General features: G+C 31.1%; 1 protein-coding gene across 3 annotated transcripts in view; it reads left to right on the top strand.

Annotated features, from left to right (window-relative positions):
- Positions 1 to 24,162, top strand: part of LOC126746079 (uncharacterized) — a 60,153-nt gene that overhangs the window by 8,185 nt on the left and 27,806 nt on the right. For 2 of the 3 annotated variants that reach the window (XM_050454181.1, XM_050454180.1), the window contains exon 2: positions 2,787 to 3,116. The exons of the other annotated variant lie outside the window; for it this stretch is intronic. In XM_050454181.1, coding sequence (XP_050310138.1) covers positions 3,035 to 3,116 — 82 coding nt within the window. In that variant the 5' untranslated portion in view covers positions 2,787 to 3,034. The remainder of the gene's footprint in view (positions 1 to 2,786; positions 3,117 to 24,162) is intronic. 3 annotated transcript variants of the gene reach the window in all.

Genomic DNA, 24,162 nt, shown 5'->3' with positions numbered 1-24,162 from the left:
TTATTAAGTCATAAGTAATTATACGCTCCAATAGACCAAAAGAAAAACAATATACCAGAACAGACAGAATTAGTTAAAGCATTTTATCAAGTTTTAACAATAAATGACAGCTGATTTTCTAATCCTGAATGCATACTTTACTCATGAAGATAGTTGATCAAGTTAGAGCAAAATTACTTCTTTCGCATTTAATCAACAAAGTCCAGAACTTAAAAACCGATAAAGTTTCGCCCGTATTTAATATATCAATTATGGATTATTCGTGAACGATTTCAATAAATTCTGCTGAAGATTATACAATAAAAATTTTACCAGCTGAAAGTGCTTTAGATCAAGCCTCCAGTCACACTAGAGTAGGCTCAACCACAAACTACAGACGTATTTGAGTCAAAGCGCACAGTATTATGATAAAGTTACAAGTATGATTAAATTTGTGATTAAATTAGTACATTTAATTTTATAAAATCAATTTTGTTTCCGTAGCAATAGCAATGAAATCGACCTGGCAGTGGCAGATCATAAGTCAGCGATATGATTCTTGAAACTTTTTCCAAAGCTACTAAAAAAATGTCGAACATAGGGTGAAAGCTTACATCAGCTGAAGTAATTACAAGCTCGTCATGTTTAGCATATTTAGAAAAAAATTGTTTTCAATGAAATAACTTAAATAAAAATTGCTAAATTGTTTGAGTTGGGTAAGTCTGGTTATAATAAAACAATTTCCAATCCAGATAAAATTGTATTTATTTTCTTGTTGTGGAAAGTGTAACTAAATGTAAAGCTTTTGCCAATTAAAATGTTTTTTTGAAAGTATTTTGCGTCATGTGAACAAAAAATTAAAATTTGCCTGTTTCTTTTGTCTTATATTACCACACAATCAGGTTCTATGACATCATAATTAGAATAATTGAAAATATACCAAAAAAAGTCTGTTCACCAAAAAGTTTATTCCCAAGTATCTTTGGACATTGCTATTGAGTTCCCACAAAAAAAACGTATTGTTAATCTAATAAAAAAGGAAGTGCGGTCTAACAAATAATTTTAGAGAACAAATCTTTTTGATTTATTTAGTGAGTGTTATAATTAAGAAACCCTGTGGTAATATAAATTTAATAAGTCTATTTTTTACAATATAATTTAACTAATTGCTTTATTAGGCGATTTTATTTTTCAGCAATGTGTTATTTTATTTTATTAAAAGCACTGACGTAATCAAAAGGACCAGTCCCAACTAAAGAGCTATACGTACTACCTACATTTAATTTCACTTCGAAGTCAAATTAACAAATGTAGTTTTGCCAACAAACAGGAGTATTTACATTAAGAGTTAAGCATGAATTCATTGTAAAGTCAAGGTAAACGCCTCTTTAAAATTATATCAACTTTTATGATGTGTGAGCAGGAAAAGACTGAAGAGAAGTTAAGATAGATGAAATACAGAGTGAAAAGCTAGGTTAAAAATACAGTGCATCTCAAAAGTTATGTCTAAATTCATTTAAAATTCAGGGGTGAGTTCGAAAAAAAAACCCTCTGACCCATGGATTTTTATTTCAAGTTGTGCATTTTTGTACATGAAGTTTGTATATACAGGGTTGCTCAAGAATAAATTACGACCATCAACTTCATTTTTTCAGATGAAAGTTTTTTTTATTTCATCTTTGAATTTTGCGTGGAATTCTACGTTTGTTTCATGCATCATGTCCTATACCTAAAGTCAACAGTTATCGAAAAAAAGACGACCAAACATTATTATTAAAGTGCACCTTACGAGTCACCTTATCTCTGAGAATTTTTATACAGAGCAAAATTCCATTCATTCGTGTTTTTTTATTGTTGGCTGGTGACCATGTATTAAACCAACCATTTAACCAAGAAGAAAGCAAGTAAGTACGTCTATTTGCAAATTAAGATAAAATGGAGGATAAGATGTTATAAACTGTGAAAACTCTTATTAATGTATCAAGTGTTCAAACTGATCCCCATTTACTTCTTGGCAGAAAGCAACACAGCTTACAAACTTATGTAAAACACTATCAATTATTTCGGATGATATATATATCTAATTCTATTTGTAAAATCTTCTACGTTGTTTGGCTTTTCAATATAAACTTTACTTTTCAGGTACCCCCATAGAAAATAGTCGCAGGGATTTAGATCTGGTGACCTGGCCGACCACTCTATTGGCCTATCCACCTTCCTGGGAGCACTGTATCCACGTAATTACGGCCATCTCGAAAGAAATGTGGCGGTGCGATGTCTTACTGAAACCACAAATTATCTGTCGGGACAGCAGGATCTTGTTCATCTGGGTATAGGGCAGTCAAAGCAGGGATAAGATCTTTTTGAAGAAAATTCAAATAGCGTTGTCCTGTTAAGTTTTCTTCGAAAAAGTATGGCTCTTATACTTTATTTTCCACGATACCAGCCCAAACATTAACAGATTTACGGTACTGTGTATGAAATACGTCAACATGTTGATTCATTTTAATTGCGTTTAAGTACTGTACATTACTGGCAACCTTAAAGCAATAAAGAAAACGCTCTCTAGTGATAAAAGAAATTTTATTTAATTTCCCTTTGGTCCAATAAAAATAATATAAACTCTAATATGCTGAAAAAAATTCTTATAACACTGCTTAAATGTATTTGCTATTTGGACATGATATTTTACAGATGATGAAAAACCCATCCAAATATAATTTTAAAACAGTAACATTATCACCTAACCAACTTACATCCGTAAATTACAAACATATGTAATATCTTACATCGTCTTATCTCTCTAGCTTATCTCGTTGTATGCATATACCGCGTCGATGGTATCACCCACGCCCTGGGACACACACACGCACACATCCGGAGGTCACCATAATCTTATTCTTCTCGGGATGGTACGGAACCACCAGCCACTTTGGTCAAAGAGCATGGTGCATGGGTATTATGATGCCTCTTTCAGTTCTTCGCCGGTACCCATCCGCGTTTGACTTCTTTCTAACTGGTAGTGGTGTACATTTGCCGATAGTAATATAATGCGATGGGAGGTAGTTCGCGCGTTAGTGGTGCTTTGCTTTGGGGGTTGGTCATTTTGCAGGCGGGGGTAGTCGTGGTCCTAGGTGGTAAGTTTGGATATTTTTAGTTTCGGATAAAATTTGGGAAATGTTTTATACTTTAAGAAGATTTTTTAAAAATAATATAGGATCAGGAATCGTAGAAATAAGAATAAACAAACAAAATGCTTAACACATTTTAAAATTAATTTTAAGAAACATTCGTTAACTGATAAAACCGATTATTCTTTGAAAAATTAAAAAGTATAGAAACTGTGCGTGATATATGAACTTTTTTTAACTTTAAAATTAAAAAAAAACACACTATGTTATTAATACAAAATAGAAAAAAAAAGAAATATGAGAATATATTTAGTTTTTTCATATAAAATATTTTATTATTTTATACAGCTTAATTTTTTTTATAACCTTATAGGTTATAAATCGTCTCCAAGTATAATCTCAAAATATAGACAAAACTTAGTAGCAAACCCCGAAAAAATAAATAAAAATAAAATATAGTACTTAAACAAAAAAATACAGATAAGCACAAAAGCAACATATTTTCAAATATTACTACGGTGTCCGGTAAGTACAGGGCATTAATTGGGAGTATATAGAGGAACTTAATAAAGAGCAGAGGGTTCCGGTTAAAATCAGAAATAAAAACTTAAAATACAGAGTATCAGTCAATTAACTGTATATTTAGAGTATTTACTTCTTATTTTAACCTGGATTAAAAGTCAGTAGGTTAGAGAACCATGCCTAAGTCATCAATTTTGAATTGAGCAACGGAGCCTGGACAGCAAAGGGGTATTCGGAAGTATACTTTTTTAGCTTTAATTTTCGAACATGTTTTATAATTTAGTAGAATTTTGGTCATTTCTATAAGATACAATAGTACATCCGTACATATTACATTTGTTTATATATATTGCCATCGAGGTTTTACAGGAAATAGCGGAAAAGTTAAACTAAAATAAATAAAGTTGTTATATGAGTATATAAAATATTCAGAATTTTGTAGAGCCTTTGAGAAAATCAAGTTTTGTTAAATTCACTAAAATGGTATTAAATAACGCTAGAAAGACCATTCTTACAAGGCAAATGACAAGAGAGAGATGGGTAGAAAATTTTTACATATAAAATAATGTTTGCCTGCAAAATATTGTTGAAACGGTAATTAAGACATTGTATTATCAATTTTAACTCACCAACATGTAGAAGGCCAAAAGTGCGTCATTTATTTTGTTCTACGACTTAAACCTCAAAAACATATTTTTTTGTAATTTTTAATTTTTTTTGATGTGCTCTTGAAATATTCGGGTTATTAGATTGCAACTTTTGATTAGTTTAATAACTTTTCAAATTGGTAATATCTTAAATTCTATCAAATCAAAGTTACTTAAAATTTTATACTCCTATTTTAAATAAATCCTTTACCCTCCGCTTTAACTTAAGTTTATCCCTAATGTTTGGTAAAGACGGGAAGTAACACCTGCTTTTAAAATATCGAACAAATCAGATACTACTAACTATACACCTTTTACAATAATAAACAAATTTTAAAATGCTTAGATATCATATCATTCAGAACGAAACTTTTTATTTTTTTAAATATAAAATCCCTCCCTGTTTACCATTGACAAACGTATTGGTATATAAGGCCTACATTACTCTTTCCAATTGGATGTATTATACACTAATCTATTAAAAGCCTGTGACAAACGATAAAATATTCAGACAAAATTATTAAAAAAAAAACAATACAATATAATATGGATGAACTTACTGAAAAGTTGCTTAATATTTAATTTTCGATTGTAAATTGTTTAAAAATAACCGATTAACAGTGACCATTAATTATTCGGTTTTTAGAGGTATGGGCAAAATTACCGAATAATTATCCATTGCTGTCTGCAATTTGAATTATTCGAAATAATCTAATCAAGTGATAGAGTGGCCAATAATCCAATAGCAAGTCGAACTGAGCGAAATATCCTCTAACAAAATAATCAATTATAGTTTTTACAATTAGTATAGAATTAAAAGCCTTATGAGCGAACTACTTAAGAATTTTCTAAAAATTATCCAAAAGAGAGTATATAAAAATACGAAAAACCAATAACACGTACACAATTTGGGTTTTGTGGTGAGGGTTGTTTCAGAGGTGTAGATACGTCAGCTGTGATATATGTATGCGTATGTGAATTACCAAAAACCGTTTAATAGAGTTAGGCATGATGTATTTATATTACTGCTTCAAGAGATGATACAGATTTGAGAACCATTAAACATTTTTTCTACATATAAAGGTTTGTTGGGAGTGAGGCATCTTGTGTTCCTCCACTGCGACCCTAGGTCTATTGCTGCTCACTACTAAGTGTTTATACTTTCCCAATCAATACCGTCCTGTTTAGGTTGAGTTCGATAATTTAATGATGTCTTCCGCCTTAGGTAAGACATTGCCGAATTTTCTCTTGAAAAATTTTGTTGAGTGTTTTCCTAGGTAAATAAATATTTCTGTGCAGAAAAAGATATTTCCGTTATAGTGCAGCATATTCCAGCTCCTACTCCAAAATTAGTTTCGAAGCCGTCTGTATATACTCGAATGTCCGCTTTCTCTAGTTCCATCCGTTTCTGATCCCAGTCCACTTGGTCTGGTATGTTGACCGAGTATGAACTGTTTATTGATAAAGTGTTTAATACTTTTATTGGCATAAGGTCTGATGGCATACCAAGTGTACTATAATTATACACCTTCTCAACCAGTTCAGTTGATTCCATTCAGACTTTGTTTGCCGAGATGCTATTTATGACATGCTGCAGCCTGTAAGTAGTTCTTATGGCTTCCCCCTGTAGATATATGTGCAGAGGGGTCAGTCCAAGTAGTACTTCCATGGCTGCTGTCAGGGCGGTTCTGATCCTCTCCGTAATGAGCAAGCAGGTTTGCCTTTGAAGGCTGTTAAGTTTTGTTTTGGGTAGTTGTTGTGTTGCTGTGCTCACCACAGCCATCCTACGGCTCTGTGGTGTATCGTAAGTCTGATGACCTGTGTGTTTAACCACTGCATCTGTTTTGGGTTCATACCCCAAGTTTTCCACATATCCTGCGACAGTCCCATAGTGGACAGTTTTGCTTTCTTAATTGTTTTGTCAAGATGCGAGTTCCAGTTAAGCATCCTATCTAAGGTTACCTCAAGATATTTCGCCTCCGTTGCAAATTGGATAGTTTTACCTCTCAAGATTGGTGGTTTGAGTTTGTCCATACTCCCTTTTCTTGTGAATGGCACTATTAACATTTTATGCGGATTTAAGTACTTCTTAATAAATTTAATCTCGTTTTTATTAAAAAAAAATATTTTAAAACTTTTCTGTATTTTTTTCATAATTGACTTTAACAGTTTCTTTCAAACAAGTGCGTAAAGTAATAAAAATTTACTATTTTTATATTTTTTAAGGTAGTAAAAAAACTTTGATTGTTACTCATGTGTAAACTTCCCTTTTTAATTAAAATTCCCATTGACAAAAAAATATTTTAGAATAACTTGTCGCACAGTATAGTTAAACAAATTTTGAATTATTTAACCTTATTAATACAAAAAAACCAAGGACATCAACCATTTGGCTAAAACAAAAGGTTGAATTATTAAAAACCATTTAATCATTTCATAACGTAAGGTTACAACAAGGAAAACATATTTATGCAAGAAATTACACAAAATGGTAAAACGGTACCACCAGTTAGTTCGCAAGGGCTTTAACCTCCTAGACAAGTAACCGAAGAAAAAAAAACACAAAAGACCTGAAAAAACAATGGACAACCGACACATGTCATCTGTTGGTCGCGGTCGATCTGCATCCGCGATATTTTACAGGCTCTAACTTTGAAACCGCACATTTGTCGGCTTCAAATTTTATTTTTCTTCAACGGATTCGCGGTTCCGCTCTTTGGGTTTTATAGATTTCTTCCGCTCGGTCGTCTGTTTTTTGTTCGTATTAAAAAAAGTTGTGGAAGAGGAAGCTCAATTTAAATCGTTACTACAGTTGAAGAGGATATTTACAGCTGCACGCAAAAGTGTCCGGCTAAAGATAATTTTATGAATGAGTGTCTATTTCAATACATGCTCCAGTAATTTAAGTTATGTATATTTATCATACCATTTAGATAAAATATTGATCCATTAAGAGGATACTCCTATTTTATATAAAATTTCCATAAAAGCAGGCAGTTCTTGGTTTTGCCAAATATCAAGCACATACACCAGTGATGAACTATCTAAAGTATTACCAGAAGTGGATGTACTTGAAGTTTAATCAACATTTTGTAACACTTATGTTTCTGGGCTGTTTTACCTATGTGATTCATTGGTTGCAAATACTAAGAAATTATTAATCGTCGTCCTTTTCTAACTAACTTAACTAAAGAACTTACAATAATTACTTAAAATGATTTCTTCCGCCCAATCGTATTTAAGTCTTTACTAAACTTGAAGAAGCTGTTTACAACTGATCGCAAAACAATCTTGCCAAAGATAATTTTATGAACGAGTTTCATTTTTTCAATTCATGCTCCAGTAATTTCACTTATGTATATTTATCGTACCATTTATATAAAATGTGGATGTATTATTGATCTATTAAGAGAAACTTCCTATTTTATATTAAATTTCCATAAAAGCAGACAGTTCTTGGTTTTGCCAAATATCAAGCACACACACCATTGATGAAATATCTAATGCATTACCAAAAGTGGATTTACTTAATATTTAGTCAACTTTTTGTGATGCTTATGTTTCTGAAGTTTTTAAACTTAAAGACTTAAATATATTGAAATAAGAGATTGCTTCTAGAAAGCGATCCGTCAGATTAGAAATATCTTTTTATAGATAATGGACGTTTTTGGCCGTCAATTTTTCCAAAAGTATAGTCCTATCTGACCTTTGACATCTTTAACATATAACGCGACATCTCTGAACACTATTTTACGTGGTCTTCTATGAGCTACTCGGAGATGCATTCTTGAGGCGAAACAAGAAACGTTTCTTTAGACATTTCTTATTAGACGTTTCTCGTTATCTCTTTAGATACGATGATTTTTTCCTTTCTATAACGAAATTTTTCTAAGGAGGTAAGTTCTGGATTTGCGTACAACACTTAAATTATATTGGAATAAATAAACTAATTTATTATCATTTATTACAAATTTATCATCAATTTTCTTTAAAGACACCAAAAAAATCGGTACTAATGAAAATTAAACACAGTGTCAATTTGAAACATATACAGTGCATCCCAAAAGTTATGTCTACATTCATTTAAAATTCAGGGGTGTGTTCGAAAAAAAAACGCTCGGACCCGTTTTTTTATTTCAAGTTGCGCATTTTTGTACGTGAAGTTTGTATATATACAGGGTTGCTCAAAAATAAATTACGACCATCAACTTCATTTTTTTAATGAAAGCACCTTTTTTTATTTCATTTTTGAATTTCGCGTTTTGAATTCTACGTATGTTTCATGCATGATGTCCTATACCTAAAGTCAACAGTTATCAAAAAAAAGACGATTCATGTAATAAATAAAAAAAGAACAAAAATTAAATTAAATGTTCAAAATGGTTGCCATTCACGGCTTGACAATATCCAAGCCGATCAATAAAGTCTCGTTACACATTTTTAATCATTTCCGGAGTTATAGCGCGCACTCCTCTGCGAATTCTCTCTTTTAAGTCGTCTAGATTATTTGGCCTATTAACAAATACCTTCGACTTGAGGTATCCCCACAAAAAAAGTCCATTGGTGTTAGGTCAGGCGACCTAGCAGGCCATTCGATGGGTCCTCTCCTTCCTATCCACCGATTGGGAAAGGTTTCATCCAAAAATGTACGCACAGTGGCAGTATAGTGCGGAGGAGCGCCATCTTGTTGAAAAATTAGTTCTTCGTCAGGATAGTCTGGGTCCAATGGATTTCGAAATAAAGCTAGTAGAACTAATTCAAATTGGAGAAAATCGAGATACACTTATCCCGTTAAAGTCTGTTCAAAGAAAAAGGGACCAATTACTCTTCCGGGCACTATTCCATACCACACATTTAGTTTTTGAGGGTAATGGGTGTTTAACTCCATCATCCAATGCAGATTTTCTGTTGTCGATAATTTTGTCTATTCATTCAAATCAATTCTGTAATAATTTATTCTGTACCATTCAAACAGAAAGTGGTTTCATCGGAAAAAATAATATTTCTTACTAAATTATTATTTAGATTGCACATGTTTTGTAAGCGTTCACAAAACACTTCACACTTGACAATATCTGTTTGGCGTACAACTGTCATACAGTTTCTATGAAAATACACGGTCACCAGCCAACAATAAAAAAACACGAATGAATGGAATTTTGCTCTGTATAAAAATTCTCAGAGATAAGGTGACTCGTAAGGTGAACTTCAATAATAATGTTTGGTCGTCTTTTTTTCGATAACTGTTGACTCTAGGTATAGGACATGATGCATGAAACATACGTAGAATTCCACGCGAAATTCAAAAATGAAATAAAAAAAGGTGCTTCCATTTGAAAAAATTAAGTTGATGGTCGTAATTTATTTTTGAGCCACCCTGTATATACAAACTTTACGTACAAAAATGCGCAACTTAAAATAAAAATCGACGGGTCCGAGGTTTTTTTTTCGAAAACACCCCTGAATTTTAAATGAATTTATACATAACTTTTGGGATGCACTGTACAATCAAATAGAAACAGCTACACGTGTTTAGTTCCTCACGGAACTTCATCAGGCCTAAAATATAACCGTAGACATAAAAAGCTTTAAAGTAGGAATTAAACGCAAAACAAATCTTTGACCTAGGCGCAAAATATTTACCTTACATGTAAAAACAAAACAAAAAAGCTAGGTTAGGTAGACAAATAAATGTAAAAAAATTAACAAAAACAAATAAAAATAATAAATACTTTAAATAAGGACTTTAGTTTGAACGCAACACTTTGTAGCAACTTTTCATTACACTTTTTTTAAGCAATAAACACCGACAGTTTATATCTTTAAAAAATTACCATTGTCATACAATGTGATAAATATGCAGCGAATTAATATTCAATATACCCGCCTGATCAATTTCACAGTTAGGTGCGAAAATATCGATGCTCATATATCAAATACCCAACTTCTAACTAAGACTTATTATTGCAAATTAATAGAATAATTTCCGCATCCAAGACATTCATTGACTTGGCTTGTATATATATATTTTAAAGATAAAAAGAGAACTCATGCCATATATTAAGCAGATGTACGCTTGAAACATTACCAGAGGATAATATACTTAAAATTTAGATAAACTGCAATTGTCTTTCAAAGAATGAAAGCTAGCACGGACAGTAAACTGACAAAACAGTAGGTTAATCAAGATACTCTGTAGCACGAAGCAGAACAAGTAAAGATGGTACCCGCCGATACATGTTTCTGCTTTTTGGCTTCTTCAGGGTAGAACAACCAGAAAACCAAAGCAAAAAGTGAAAAAAAAAACGTAAGGGAACACAAACAGGAGCAAACAACCAATTTGTGAATCAGCTCTATAAACTCCACACTAAGGAAGCATAAGCTACCTCTATTAGTTATTCGCTCCTGTTTGTAATCAGGTTTTGTTTAAGCTATATAAACTATAAATAAAGGAACTAAAAGACGAGTATTGACAAATATTTGTCGAAAGAACTATATAAAACTATATAAAAACTAAAAAAAATATAACTATATAAACTATATAAAGAACTATATATAACTCTACTACTCTATATCTTCTTTTTAACACACTTTCAAGAAGGGAGGACGCTTTTAAGAACACGGGGTGCTCGATATACTAAATATGATAATTATTTTATTGACAACTATCTATGAGAGAAGAGTTATGAAAATGAAGTAAAATGCACCCCACGCTTTTTACTTTGATTTGAAATATTCCGTTAATAACTTAAATTTAATTATGATTTTTTATCGCGTAATTAATTATGATTGATTGTCCGACCTTCTACTACTGTAATAAAAACTCTTTGTAAATAAAAATTATTTTCTACTTTTTAGTTCGATTAGCAATAAAAGCGTGTTTTTTTTTTAGTTTTTTTAAACTATTATTTGTTTAAATGTTTAAAAAAACTTTTAATACAACTGTAATTAACACACAAATAACAAGTTTCCAAAAAAAAATATTCCCACTAGTAGAGCAAATTCTAAACATTAAGCACATATACCAGTGAGTGATAAAATATGAAAAACATTACCAGAGGATAAAATTTACTTAAAATTTAGTAATTTAGTTCATAATTTTTAAACCGTCCAAGAAATGCAATGGAAGTTTTTAGTTTAAAATACTTTTATTGAAAAACCCAAAATTCTATTTAAATTATAATATCCTGCATATCAATATGATAAGAACTGCAATTGGAAAACTAATTGTATCATATTTAAATTTTAATTTTTTAGTTAAACATAGAAAAAGAATTAAGTAAAATGTAGTTAATTAATATAAAATTAAATTATAATATATAAAATAAAACCTCTTTCTCTAAAAAATAAACATATAGAATAGCAAATAACAAATTTAGATATTTGTTATACTAATGCAGAAAAATAAAGTATATTTCAATATATCTTAACAATCACTATAAAAATAAATCTATATAAAAACTATAGTATTTGTGGAACTAACATAACGTCTATATAAAATAATAATAAAAATATTGTTTATTTCCTCAGTACACAGCACATATTATACATACATAAAGTTCTCTAACTAAAAAAGTCATATTAACAGGGCAAAAAGAAAAAATACAAATATTATTAAAATATCTAACATCAAAATACATATATGTATATATATTATTTAAAGTTCCAATTTTTAAAAACAACTTTAAATTATCCAGTTCCAGAAAATTTCCTACCAATATGAACATTTGCTGCTGGAAATTTTAGTAAAAAATTCATCGAGAGAGTAGCAGCTTTTCGTCGACCAGGACAATTTTGAGCATTTTCTTAAAAGGCTTTTCTTAAATATATTTGGGGCATTTCTTATACTATGGTGCAAGTAATTATAAATTTGACAAGCAATATATACTCTAAAAATCAACAATAAATAATATAAAATTCCTATAGCTAGGCCATGTACAGCAATTAAAAAATTGCTGGTATAAATTCGTAAATTGCTCAATACACTGAATATGACAATTATTCTATTAGCAACTATCTATGAGAGAGTTATGAAAATGAAGTAAAATACACCCCACGCTTTTTACTTTGATTTGAATTATTTTGTTGATAACTTACATTTTATTATGATTTTTATTTGATGTAATTAATTATGATTGATTATCCGACCTTCTACTACTGTAATAAAAACTCTGGAAGATTTTAGTTTAAAAAAATTTAAGGAGACAAACCATGACAGCTTATCAAAGCCACTGTCATTGGCTCGCCTACTTAAATCTTTAAAAACATACTCTTGCCACAACATGAGTACCTATATAATTTTAATTAGAAAAATTAAAACCACTCTTACAATTGTAGATCACATGACAAGTATTAAGTAGATGTACCAGTGGTAAAATAACTAAAACATTACCAGAGGTGGCTCTACTTAATATTTAGTCATTCGGCCATATTAAGTCAGCTCGGCTAAGTTGAGTTCCAGGACATAATGCAGTGAAGCGAAACGAGCTGGCAGATGAGTTCGAGCATCATCACTTCTGTCTTACCTTTTATCGGACTGAGCAAATTCATGTATTTTCTGAAAAAGTGGGTAATAATGAGGAATGAAATCTTAAGGTTTCCATATTATTATCTGAATAATCTACTTCTACTTGAGTGCTTTTTGATAGAGAACTTGCGTTTGAGATAAACCTAAAGTTCCTAAAAGTTAAACCAAGTGTTTTTGTGAACCTGAAGAATGTGGGGTTAAACTCTGAGGATTTAATCTTAAAAAGACGATGGAGACGACTGTTATTGTCTGCGTGTAGTATTTTATAATTTCTGTTTTAAAGAAATATCGCAGATTGCCTTATGTATATACAATTTTATTGATGTTTCTTGTTTTGCGTTAATGGTATTAATGTTCCTGGTCGTTGTTATCTGTATATGTGCAACTGGAGGCTGTTAGGCATAAGTTTTACGAAAACCTCTAATTTTTTTATATTAGCCTTGATAAAGATGAAAAATATATATCGTCGAAAGGTCGGCCAATTAAAAACTTGAGGTTTGATTTGTTGTCCCTAATCCCGCTACATACATTTTCCTCATAATACCTAATTGAGGGACACTATACTCTGTCAACATGCATTAGATAAGTACCTTTACTCTAATGAAGTACGTTAAAAAAACGCATAAAGAGTTCATAAGCAGTAATATTTTTTATAATTTAAGGCGTAATCTATTAATAATACATATTTTATTTATCATGTACATATTTTTTGACGACGTCACTGGTAAAGATTATTTGCGTCGGTGGAATCAATAAGGCGATCAAGCGGCGTTGCGATGTTGTTGCCTTTTTCTCTAATATACGTAATCTATAATCATTTAACTTTGAATGTTGACTTCTTTATAGAGTATCTCATCATATTTGATTAAAGAGCAATAGAACTGTTTTGCGCCTGTCAAAATAAGTGACAAATTTTAATTATATTATAAAGAGTGTTCCTTTGTCATTTCATGGCATCATTGCATCAGATATATTGCAAGAAAACAAACTGCACAGAGTTACAAACCAATGCTAATTCTAGCCATTCAGTGTGTTCTAAGACTGTAATACAATTTACATTTACAACCAAAGGTCTTTCTATAGAGGTGGAGCTAGATCGATGGAGAAGTTGGAGAAGAAGCTGGTAGATGGATGAAAGGCACTAGTAAAGTTGTTTCTGCATCGTGGGTCTCGGTATTGGCGGAAGGTCTACTACAGGATCGAATCTTACACACAAATAACCAACTACTTAACTTAGATACACTGAATCTCTCGTTTTTGGTCTTCCTTCTCCTGGGGATAGAAGGAAGGGATAGTTTTTCAAATGTCCTTAAGAGTACTAAGATTTAAAAACTACTTTTGTATAATGAAAAATCCATAACGAGCAGAATCATATATTGTTTGTTACCTCAAATAAGACCATAGCATGGCAAATTTCCTAATAAACTTCGACTAAAATCCACTTGAACAAATAATATGAACAGCAATGAGCTTTGACACGATATTAATGTTACGGAGTATATAGTTAATAGCCATATACATATATTATATTTATAACTAAGTCAGCATAAAAGGTTAGTTGTTGGACATTACTCACTGTGCCCTGGTTGCAACGTAGTCAAGGAAACTGGTTGGCAATTCATAGGGGAATGCGATAAGTGAACTATGCTGCGGAGTGAAATTATGACATCTTCACATGTGCCACGTAAGGAAAACAATAACGTAGACTAGGAAGTCATGCGTTTCTTCATTTCTTTCAGAAAGTGACTTTGATGCTTACCGGCCGGCTGATTTCCCTAAGTTACTACTACTATTACATCAGATTTTAATGTTGATGTTTCAGACATTTAAATAAAAATGTTTGTAAAGAAAATATTTATGTTTGTAGAGCAAATGCCAAATATTAAGCAGATATACCAGTGATAAAATATCTAAACCACTACCAGAGGTAAATCTACTTAAAGCTTAGTCATTTAAGGAATATATAATTTTATAATTCTCCAAGAATTTCAGTGTGATATACACTGAAAGTTTTAGCTTCTCACAATACATTTGTAGAGTATATGCCAAATATTAAGCAGATATTCCAGTGATAAAATATCTTAAACATTACCAGAGGATGATCTACTTAATGTTTAGTCATTTAGGTAATTCGTAACTGTTGTGCTATTCAATAAATGTATCACACTGGAAGTTTTTATTTTTTCCTTAAAACCTAAGCAGAAAAACCATGACAATTCATTAAAATCACTGTCATTGGCTTGCCTACTTAAATCTCTAAAAAAATTACTGTTGCCATTAAACCTCTTGTAGAAACTCGTATATCACAATCCGGTATATCACAATTTCTTACTTGATTAAGTAGAAAAATGTAATTTCCAGACAACAATTTTATTTTTAAATCTTTGTTTGAAATGTTATAATAGAGAATAATAAAATTATATTTTGTATCCTATTTTCTATAGAAGATAATTCTTACATACGTGGCGTTACCGCCAAATGTTAAGCGAATATGCCAATGATTTGCGTACTTTTAGTTTTGTTAATTTTTGAGACATTCTGAAAAAAATGTAATAAAGAATGTGTAATTAATTATTCACAAGATGAATTCTTTTTTTTAATAATATTACTTTTTGAGTGAAAAACTATTATTTTATATCAATAAATCCAACGCCACAGTGTTTCACCTTGTACAAGCTAAATATCCAATTATTCAATATTTAGCTACCGCTAATCTCTTTGTCGTTTTCTTCCACGTTGGCAAAATAGGTGAAAAGATGATACGGAATGGGATTTGGATAGGTATGGATAATGTTATACAGCAGCTTTTAAAAAAAAACCAGGACATCGATTTGTTTTGATACTTTTAATATTTAAACATTGTACTTATCTAAATACTTAAATACGTCGTACGTAAAAACAATTGAAATAATTTATTTTCTCAAAAAATTCGACAGCTGTCAAATATTTCTAAATTTTGGTGATTACTAATTACTAGTAATAATGGTCTGATTTCCACAACGCCCGAAGCCTAATGTCAAAATTTGGTCAACATTTATGATCGACTATGTAAAACAGAAGTTTCAAGAGATGCAAACATGTTGTAGGACGATCCGCAAGTGTAAAAACCATTCAAAATGAAGAAGCTTAATACAATCATACAGTACTTACAACATGTATTATTAGGGCAATTTTTTAAAGATCAGCTACTTTATCCTGATCACATACATACTTTTGCCTTGAGTTTTTTTTATAAGAGTTGAATTTTGCAACTGGTTACGTGAAAAAGTAGTATCAAAAATCAACATTTTTTAAGTCTTTTCGCGAACAGTAATAATAAATTTCCATAATAAGTATGGAAGAAAATCCCGACGCCGTAATTGAAAATAATAAGCAATTCGACTTTTCAATAAATATTTGGATTGGCATTATTAGTGACCACTTAATTGGAATTTGAGCTACCTGAATTAAGGGGACGTAGTCCTGCTCATTTGCCGCTTTTCCGACGTCTAATCCGCTCTCGTGATGGGTCACTTTTAGCATCTTAGAAAAGTACTTAAGAAAAAAAAGCCTCACATCAGAATGAGTTGAAAATTGGTCAAAGTGTTTCTTATTCGATTCCGCTCAGATTCACTATTTTTTTTGGCAATCCGTTATAATTTACATTTTGTGATTTGCTATTATTGGCTTTCCTCGTCAGCTGTTCAAGCTGGCTTGCATCTTGGTCGGGCGTTTTCACGTCATTGCAAGTTTTACCGATGGTATTTTATTTACAGTTTATTAAATTTTAAGATAACCAGATCGAATATCACAAAACAAAGTAGTAAATCTGTGCGGAATCGAATAAGAAACACTTTGACCAATTTTCAACTCATTCTGATGTGAGGTTTTTTTTTAAGTACTTTTCTAAGATGCTAAAAGTGACCAGTCACGAGAGCGGATTAGACGTCGGAAAAGCAGCAAATGAGCAGGACTACGTCCCCTTAATGGTGGAAATTTTGCTTAGAGAGCAACGTTGCATATGTAATGACGGTGCTCCGACACACTTCAATGTCCATGCGCAAGTAAATCCTAGATGATAATTACCAACTCGATGGATTGAAAGAGGAGAACTATAGCCGTGAAGAGCTAAATCGCTTGATATTAATTCTCTTGATTTCTTTTTATGAGAATATTTGAAATTATTAGCATCATGACTCCTCTTCAAACCGTGGAGGACTTAAAAATCAGAATTATCAAGTAACGTCTGACTATATGAAATACGCCGGGTATTTTCAGGATAGTTTGTCAGCCAATGTTTAAGAGATTAGACGGCTGTATTGAAGTTGAAGGTGGCCATTTTCAATATTTAGGGTAAAAAAACTTTTTTTTATTTTCTATTGTTAGGAATTGTTGTTCGTTTCTTCAAATTGATCAATTATTCGATGGTCAAAGTTTGTCTACATATTATCTTCTTCACACAGTGTATATTTAAACAGTGCGTTTATAAATTTGGTTAATTTAAGTAAAATATAATTAATTTAAAAGGTGGAAGTTAAAAGGATGAATTTTACTATCATTGAATGAAAAAAATGTATTAAACCACTTTTAGGAAATTCTTCTATGGTGTTTACATTACTGCATTGTCACCCAGTATGTGTTTTTCCCTCTTTTAATCTATGACGCATTGGTTATTTTATAAAAATAGTTTAATTTGATAGGATTCAAAAATTATTATTCTTTTAATAAAATATCAAAATCAACACCACTGGAAAATGTCATTTAAGGATTTTAATCATTTCTAAAAAAGGTACTAGTATATACAGGGTGGCCATTTGAAAACGAAACAGAGCCTATTTTGGGTCCCTCAGAACATTTGCGAAAAAAATCCTCGGACCCGTCAATTTTTGATTCAAGGGGGAACCATTTTTTTGCTAGTTTCGCCTCCCTGAGGGCAAAGCCCTGGTGGAGGTGACAAGTGCCGCCAAAATTTTAAATGGAACGGGGGGTTGAGTGATACCTTATTTTGAAGGTATTTTTATGTGGATTATAACCCTAAAGTTTTAAATTGTTACTATTTGCCTAGTCGATACAGGGGCTAATAAAAGTTGCAAAAACATGTCAATATTTTTTATAAAAAAAATGCTTGTAAATTTATCAGTTAAAAAAATACAAAAAATTTTGTTCTCCTACATTGTGAACCGTACTTTCTGTTGTTTTTTTTTAATACCCGTAGGTATTATGCTATCCAATTCTGCAAGGGAACTCTTGGTTATTGATGAGACTGTTATTATAGCAACATTTTGAAGTTTAATAGTGGCTGTCATTTACTGCTGTCAGATCATAGTATGTCAAACAAATAGCTCTTTAAAGTTAGTTAGTTACAACATTGAGTGTGATAATGGTTTATTCACTTGCTGAAATAATTTCTCTTTTTTTTGCGAACAATGAAAATGCTAATAGAACTGCCCAGCTCTTTAACACACTACAACACCCTAATCGACAGGTCCATCGCAAGTACATTTTGGAATTGGTTCAAAAATTTAGGGAAACTGGGTCTGTGGCTAATAAAAAGCGCGAAATGGATAATCCAGTGATGAATGAAGCTTCAGAAGTAGCTATTTTAGGCCATATTGTGCAAGATCCTACTCTGAGCACAAGGAAGTTATCAACCGTGTCTGGTATTAAGAGAAGCAGCATTCAGAAGATATTAAAAAAAAACAAGTTTTATCCGTACAAAATGCATCTCGTACAAGAACTAAACGAAAACGATTTTGATAGGCGAATACAATTTTGTGAAACTATATCTGAACAAGCCGCCAATGATCCACACTTTCTATTTAATGTATGTTTTTCTGACGAATGCTCCTTTTTCCTAAACGGTACTGTGAATCATCACAACTGTCGCTATTGGGCTGATTCAAATCCCAGAATATTTCGTGACGTGCATACACAACATCCTGAAAAATTATTTGTTTGGGCTGACATTTTTGGTAAACATATCGTAGGCCCCTTTTTTTACCTGGCAATTTAACAGGAGAGATGTACCTGGAGTTATTAGAAAATACAATTCATCCAGCATTAGTAGAGATACTAGAAAATAACAACGAGTACTTGGAAAATCGTCTAGTATTTCAACAAGGTGGGGCGCCACCCCACTATGCTGCAAGGCTTCGTCAATATTTGGACCAAACGTTTCCAACAATGGATTGGAAGAAGAGGAGCTATTGAATGGCCTCCTCGTTCCCCGGACTTAAGCCCGTTAGATTTTTTTTTATGGGGCCATTTAAAAACTAAAATTTATGCTAGTCAGCCAACATCGCTAGACCATTTGCGACAAAGAATAATTGATGAATGTCGTCAAATCACCCCAGAAATTTTGCAAAATGTACGGGAAAGGTTTGAACAAAACCTGTATTATTGTATGGAAGTCGAAGGCCAACATTCTAAACATTTACTTGATTGATTTTATCTTTAAGCCCTTAATTTAAAATTATACTTTTTAAAATTTTTTTGTAACTTTTATTAGCCCCTGTATCGACTAGGCAAATAGTAACGATTTAAAACTTTAGGGTTATAATCCACATAAAAATACCTTCAAAATAAGGTATTACTCGACTCCCCGTTCCATTTAAAATTTTGGGGACCCTTGTTACTTCCGCTAGGGCTTTGCCCTCAGGGGGGCGAAACTAGCAAAAAAATGTTTCCCCCTTGAATCAAAAATTGACGGGTCTGAGGATTTTTTCGCAAATGTTCTGAGGGACCCAAAATAGGCTCTGCTTACTTTTCAAATGGCCACCCTGTATATATTAGCATGTTAAATTTAATGGAAATTGATTCGGTCATTTAGAAGTTAATGTGCGCAAGTTTGATTTCAACTAGCCGTGGCTCGCCTACTTATGTCTTATGGATATACAGGTTGGGGAATTAAAGATTACATATTTTCCAAAATAATGGCAAAACCGTTTCTTCTCTTTACAAACACGAATTTAGTAGGCCAACAAATTCAGAGGTGTTTCGAGAGATTTTACCAGAAACCATTGTGGAAGTACTTATACACTGATGTATGAAAACCCTGCACCAAAAATATGTTATAAATGCCTAAACTTTGCCATAAAACATATTTTGCGAAATCTGATTGCAATTAATACAGTTACCCATATCAAAGTCAGACACTTACTAACGTTGTACTAGAAAACATTGACATAGGAGGCGAACGTACGGAATGCATGCGTGCGCATTGAATTATTTTTGCTTTAACCACCTCTATATGCCTAATGATTGATTTTCTAACCTGTATACAATTCTTACATATGTAAATCAAATGGCAAATATTAAGTAGATATTCCAGTGACAAAATATTTTAAGCATCTACTCATCATTTGATCATCTATGTAATTTGTTAATTTATTACTGCCAAAAATTTGAAAGTCACTTAATTTAAAGCACAGAAAACATGAAAGAACAAACAAGCATTAAATACAGTAGCTGCCTGGTTTTATCTTTTTTGGGTTTCAAGATTTCCAGAGTCCATAAATGCAATAGGTAGAGAACTGTTTACCTTATATTAGTTAAATTTACAATAAGAAAGACATTATCAACAATAGATTCGCCCTTTTTTTTATCATTGACATACATTTCTAAGCCAAGTTCTCAAAAATGAAAGCACAAAAAGCAAGAAAATGATTTTTTTATCGGAAACTTTCAAAGGAATTTTGGTTTTCTTATTTCCCTATTAAACTAAATTTAAAAAAAAGTAAACCGTATTAGAAATGTATTAATTTTGATGGATAACAGAGCAGCAATAAAGAATGATTAAAATAAATTAAGGAGATTTTTCATTGGTGGTTGAAATTTCTTTTCTCCCTCCTAATCAAGACTTTTCTTAAAAGTTTTAGCTTAAAAAATCATAAAATATCACTAAATGAAAATTCTATGAATAATTTGTTATTTTGAAATAAACAGAAGGAAATTGAATTTATTTTATAAATTTATAAATTTTTCAAATATTAATAAAACTTCTTAAAAAAAATTATGGAGTCTATAAATGGAATTATAATATTTGTACAAATTTTTCACACCCATGTTAATTAAACTCAAAATAAAAAAAAAATCAACAAAAGCTGAATTATAAATTTCTAGGTTAAGTGTTGATTAAAATTTAAAATCTAATTTCCTTATCATATTATATTTTAAAATATGTTTTGTCAAAACGGTATTATATCCATAACAACAAAAAGAATTTAAGGAAATGCTGCAGTGGCGTGGATATTGGTATTTGTCACCATTTTCTCTCTCTCTTAATCTTCGGTTCTACTGATTTAAAAGTTTAATTTTAATTTTAAGTTTAAGATTTACTGATATAACTTTGAAAACAGTTTTGACCTTTCATAAAAAAATTAAAATCTGCAATCTGACTAATAAGCCGGAAATCAAAAAATTTACTAATTTTTTATAAAAAATATTTAGTATTTGACCTACTGGAGAATTTTCTATACAGAAAATAAGATATATTGCATAAGAATACTGTATTAGTATAAGAAAATTAATAGAAATTAATAAAGTATAATAGAAGTTTTCTTTCTTTTGAAGCTTTTTTCCTCTGAACCACCCTATATAGTACACATACGATAGACAATTTCCACAAATCATAGAGGATATGCCAAATGTTAAGTAGATTTACCAGTGATAAAATATTTAAAACATTACCAGAGGTCGATCTACTTAAAATTTAGTCATATAATTCATATAATAAAATTAAGTCTTTAAAATCCTTAAGAAAACTTTACATAAGCCTTTGTAAGATATATATGTTCCCGTAATTAATTATCCAATAAATATCACACTGGGAGTTTTCTGTTATATAAAAACTTAAGCAGAAAAACCATGACAATTTATCAAAATCACTGTCATTGGCTCGCCTACTTATGTTTTTGAAAACATTTAGCAATACACTATGCAGCAATATCAAATTAAATATAAAAATATACCTTACCGAAAATGTATCAGGTTGAGGATAGATTGTAGATTAATTCCTATAAAACCAATAATGTATACAAATGTAGAGCACATGCCAAATATTAAGAAGATACACCTGCGATAAAATATCTAAAATATTACCAGAGGTTGATCTACTTAAAATTTAGTCATATAAATCATAAAAAAGTCACTTGACTACTTTGATTTCTATTAAAACACCAAAACTCATATTTCAAAAAAGTCACCAAAAACCACCCTTACAAGACTGAAGTAATTTTTGGTGAATCTTCTATTTATAGGTCTTCTAAAGGATCTGTTTGTTCAAATTTACATAATGGTCAATTTTTGGTTGCAGATAATCAAAAACATTATAATCAGTAGGCAATAAGATTAGGCCCTTATTAAGAATTGGAAAAATACACAAATATTTATTTCCTAGTTAACTTTAATGATATTTGTCTATTAACCTCAATTTCAAAGTAAAATAATAAATGAGTCACATTATCAGAAAAATATAGTGAACGCAGGTAGAAGTTGGATTATAGGAACAAAAGGCTTGATAAACCAAAAGTCATATTGTTAAATTTTTTTTCTTTAGCATACTAATTAATGATGGGAAAAATGTATAAATATGTATAATTTATATATATAGATAATAAATACTAATAACGAAGAATAAGTGTGCGTGAGTTGTGTTAATTAATTAATAACAACAATTAGTATATGGATGCCTTAAGCGCTGACATTGTTAAATAGGATAAGGTCCTGGGAAAAAGACTTTATCTGTATCATTATAAAAAATATATATTAAAATATTCCGCACACCCAAGTTCATTTTCATGTACATTAAACCGTTCATTCATTAAAGAATCACCGCAGGTATTACATAACTCGATATTGATTCTTGAATTTATAATTAGGTTAAATAGTTGATGTACAGTTAAACAGTCTAGTCTGCAGAAATAATTTTTTTTTTGAACTGAAGAATTAGCAATTAAAACTGAAAGGCTTTATGATAGTTTTAGTGAAATCAATTTTCTAATAAAACAAGAATCACGTTATTCATCATGCAATGTAATAGAGTGATCCTTTTTATTGCGTTTTTTAAATTACCTTATTAGCAAAGCTGATAGTGATTTGTTACGGTTTTTACTAAAAAAGGGACAACTAGAAAACATTAATAAACAATTCGTCTTACTTGAAATGACTATATAGTCTAAGTGATATTATATTACATAGTATGAGTTTTCAGTTTTTTTATTATTTAACCCTGAAAATTTTACCAGAGCTACACCTGGATTGGGCCATTTAAGAATGGATTAAGATGGTGTTCACAAATTAAACTTTGACTCATCACTAAAAAGTACTTTTTTCCATTGCTCTGGTGTCCAGTGAGCATGTTGTTCTGCAAACAGAAGACGTGCTTTAATATTCTTCTTACTAAAAAGCGGTTTTTTGGCAGGTTTGCATGCTTTTAAGCCTGCTTCAACTAGTCTGCGCTGTATCGTTCGAGAGGAAACATTAGAGCCCCCAGCTTCAGCCAGAATTTGGTTTGCTGACAGAAAAGGATTTGCCTGGAATATCCTTTTAATTTTTCTATCCAGTTTCTTTGAAGTTTTTCTCGGTCTACCCGTCTGTTTTCGGTTAACTACTTTTCCTCTATAATTCGATAGTTCTGAATAGTCCTCGACACCACAGATTTTGAAACCATTAGTTGTAGTTTTATTACGTATTGTGGTGTTCCCATCTTATACGATGCAATAATTCTTTCTTTAAGATCAATAAAAAAACTTTTACCACGAGGCATTTTTAAACAAAATATATATTTGATACCGACCAAAACCGATGTTTATCTACTAATGGTATGAACAATATCGATCAAGTTGGATTATTTTTATCTATGAAAAAATGCATAAAAACATACAACGATTCACTAATTTCTTGTTATTCATTAAATATGATTAATAAAGGTATGTACTGATACTACAAAATTGTTCCTAATTATACGAGGTACAGTCACAATCAAGTTTTTTAGGAATATTATAGCGTCGCTTAATTTTTGTCCGATACTGTATGTATTTCTTAGTAGGGCAGTCTTTTGCTACACTAAAGACATTTTGGATCATTGTCGTGTTCAAATGTCTATCGCAATTGTAAATCTTCTTCTGCCATTAATAAAATTGTATTTCTTAATAACTTTTGCATTAAAAGCCGTATACAGTGCGGCTGTTAATTGTACCCCCCTCCCTCTCTAATCTTTTGAGTGCGTTTACATAAAAATTGAAAATTGGCACACATCATTAGCAAGTCATTACTTCTACCCATAGCAAGATGGCAGCTTTTCAAAATCTTATTTTTTGCATTTTTATTTATTTTTAATTTCTTTACTACACCTGTTCAGCTGTAATTTGAAGGAGAG

The sequence above is a fragment of the Anthonomus grandis genome, chromosome 17 (assembly GCF_022605725.1).
Source record: "Anthonomus grandis grandis chromosome 17, icAntGran1.3, whole genome shotgun sequence".
Lineage (NCBI taxonomy): Eukaryota > Metazoa > Arthropoda > Insecta > Coleoptera > Curculionidae > Anthonomus > Anthonomus grandis.
Note: the sequence above shows the minus strand (reverse complement) of the source record. Positions and strands in the feature narration are given on the sequence as shown.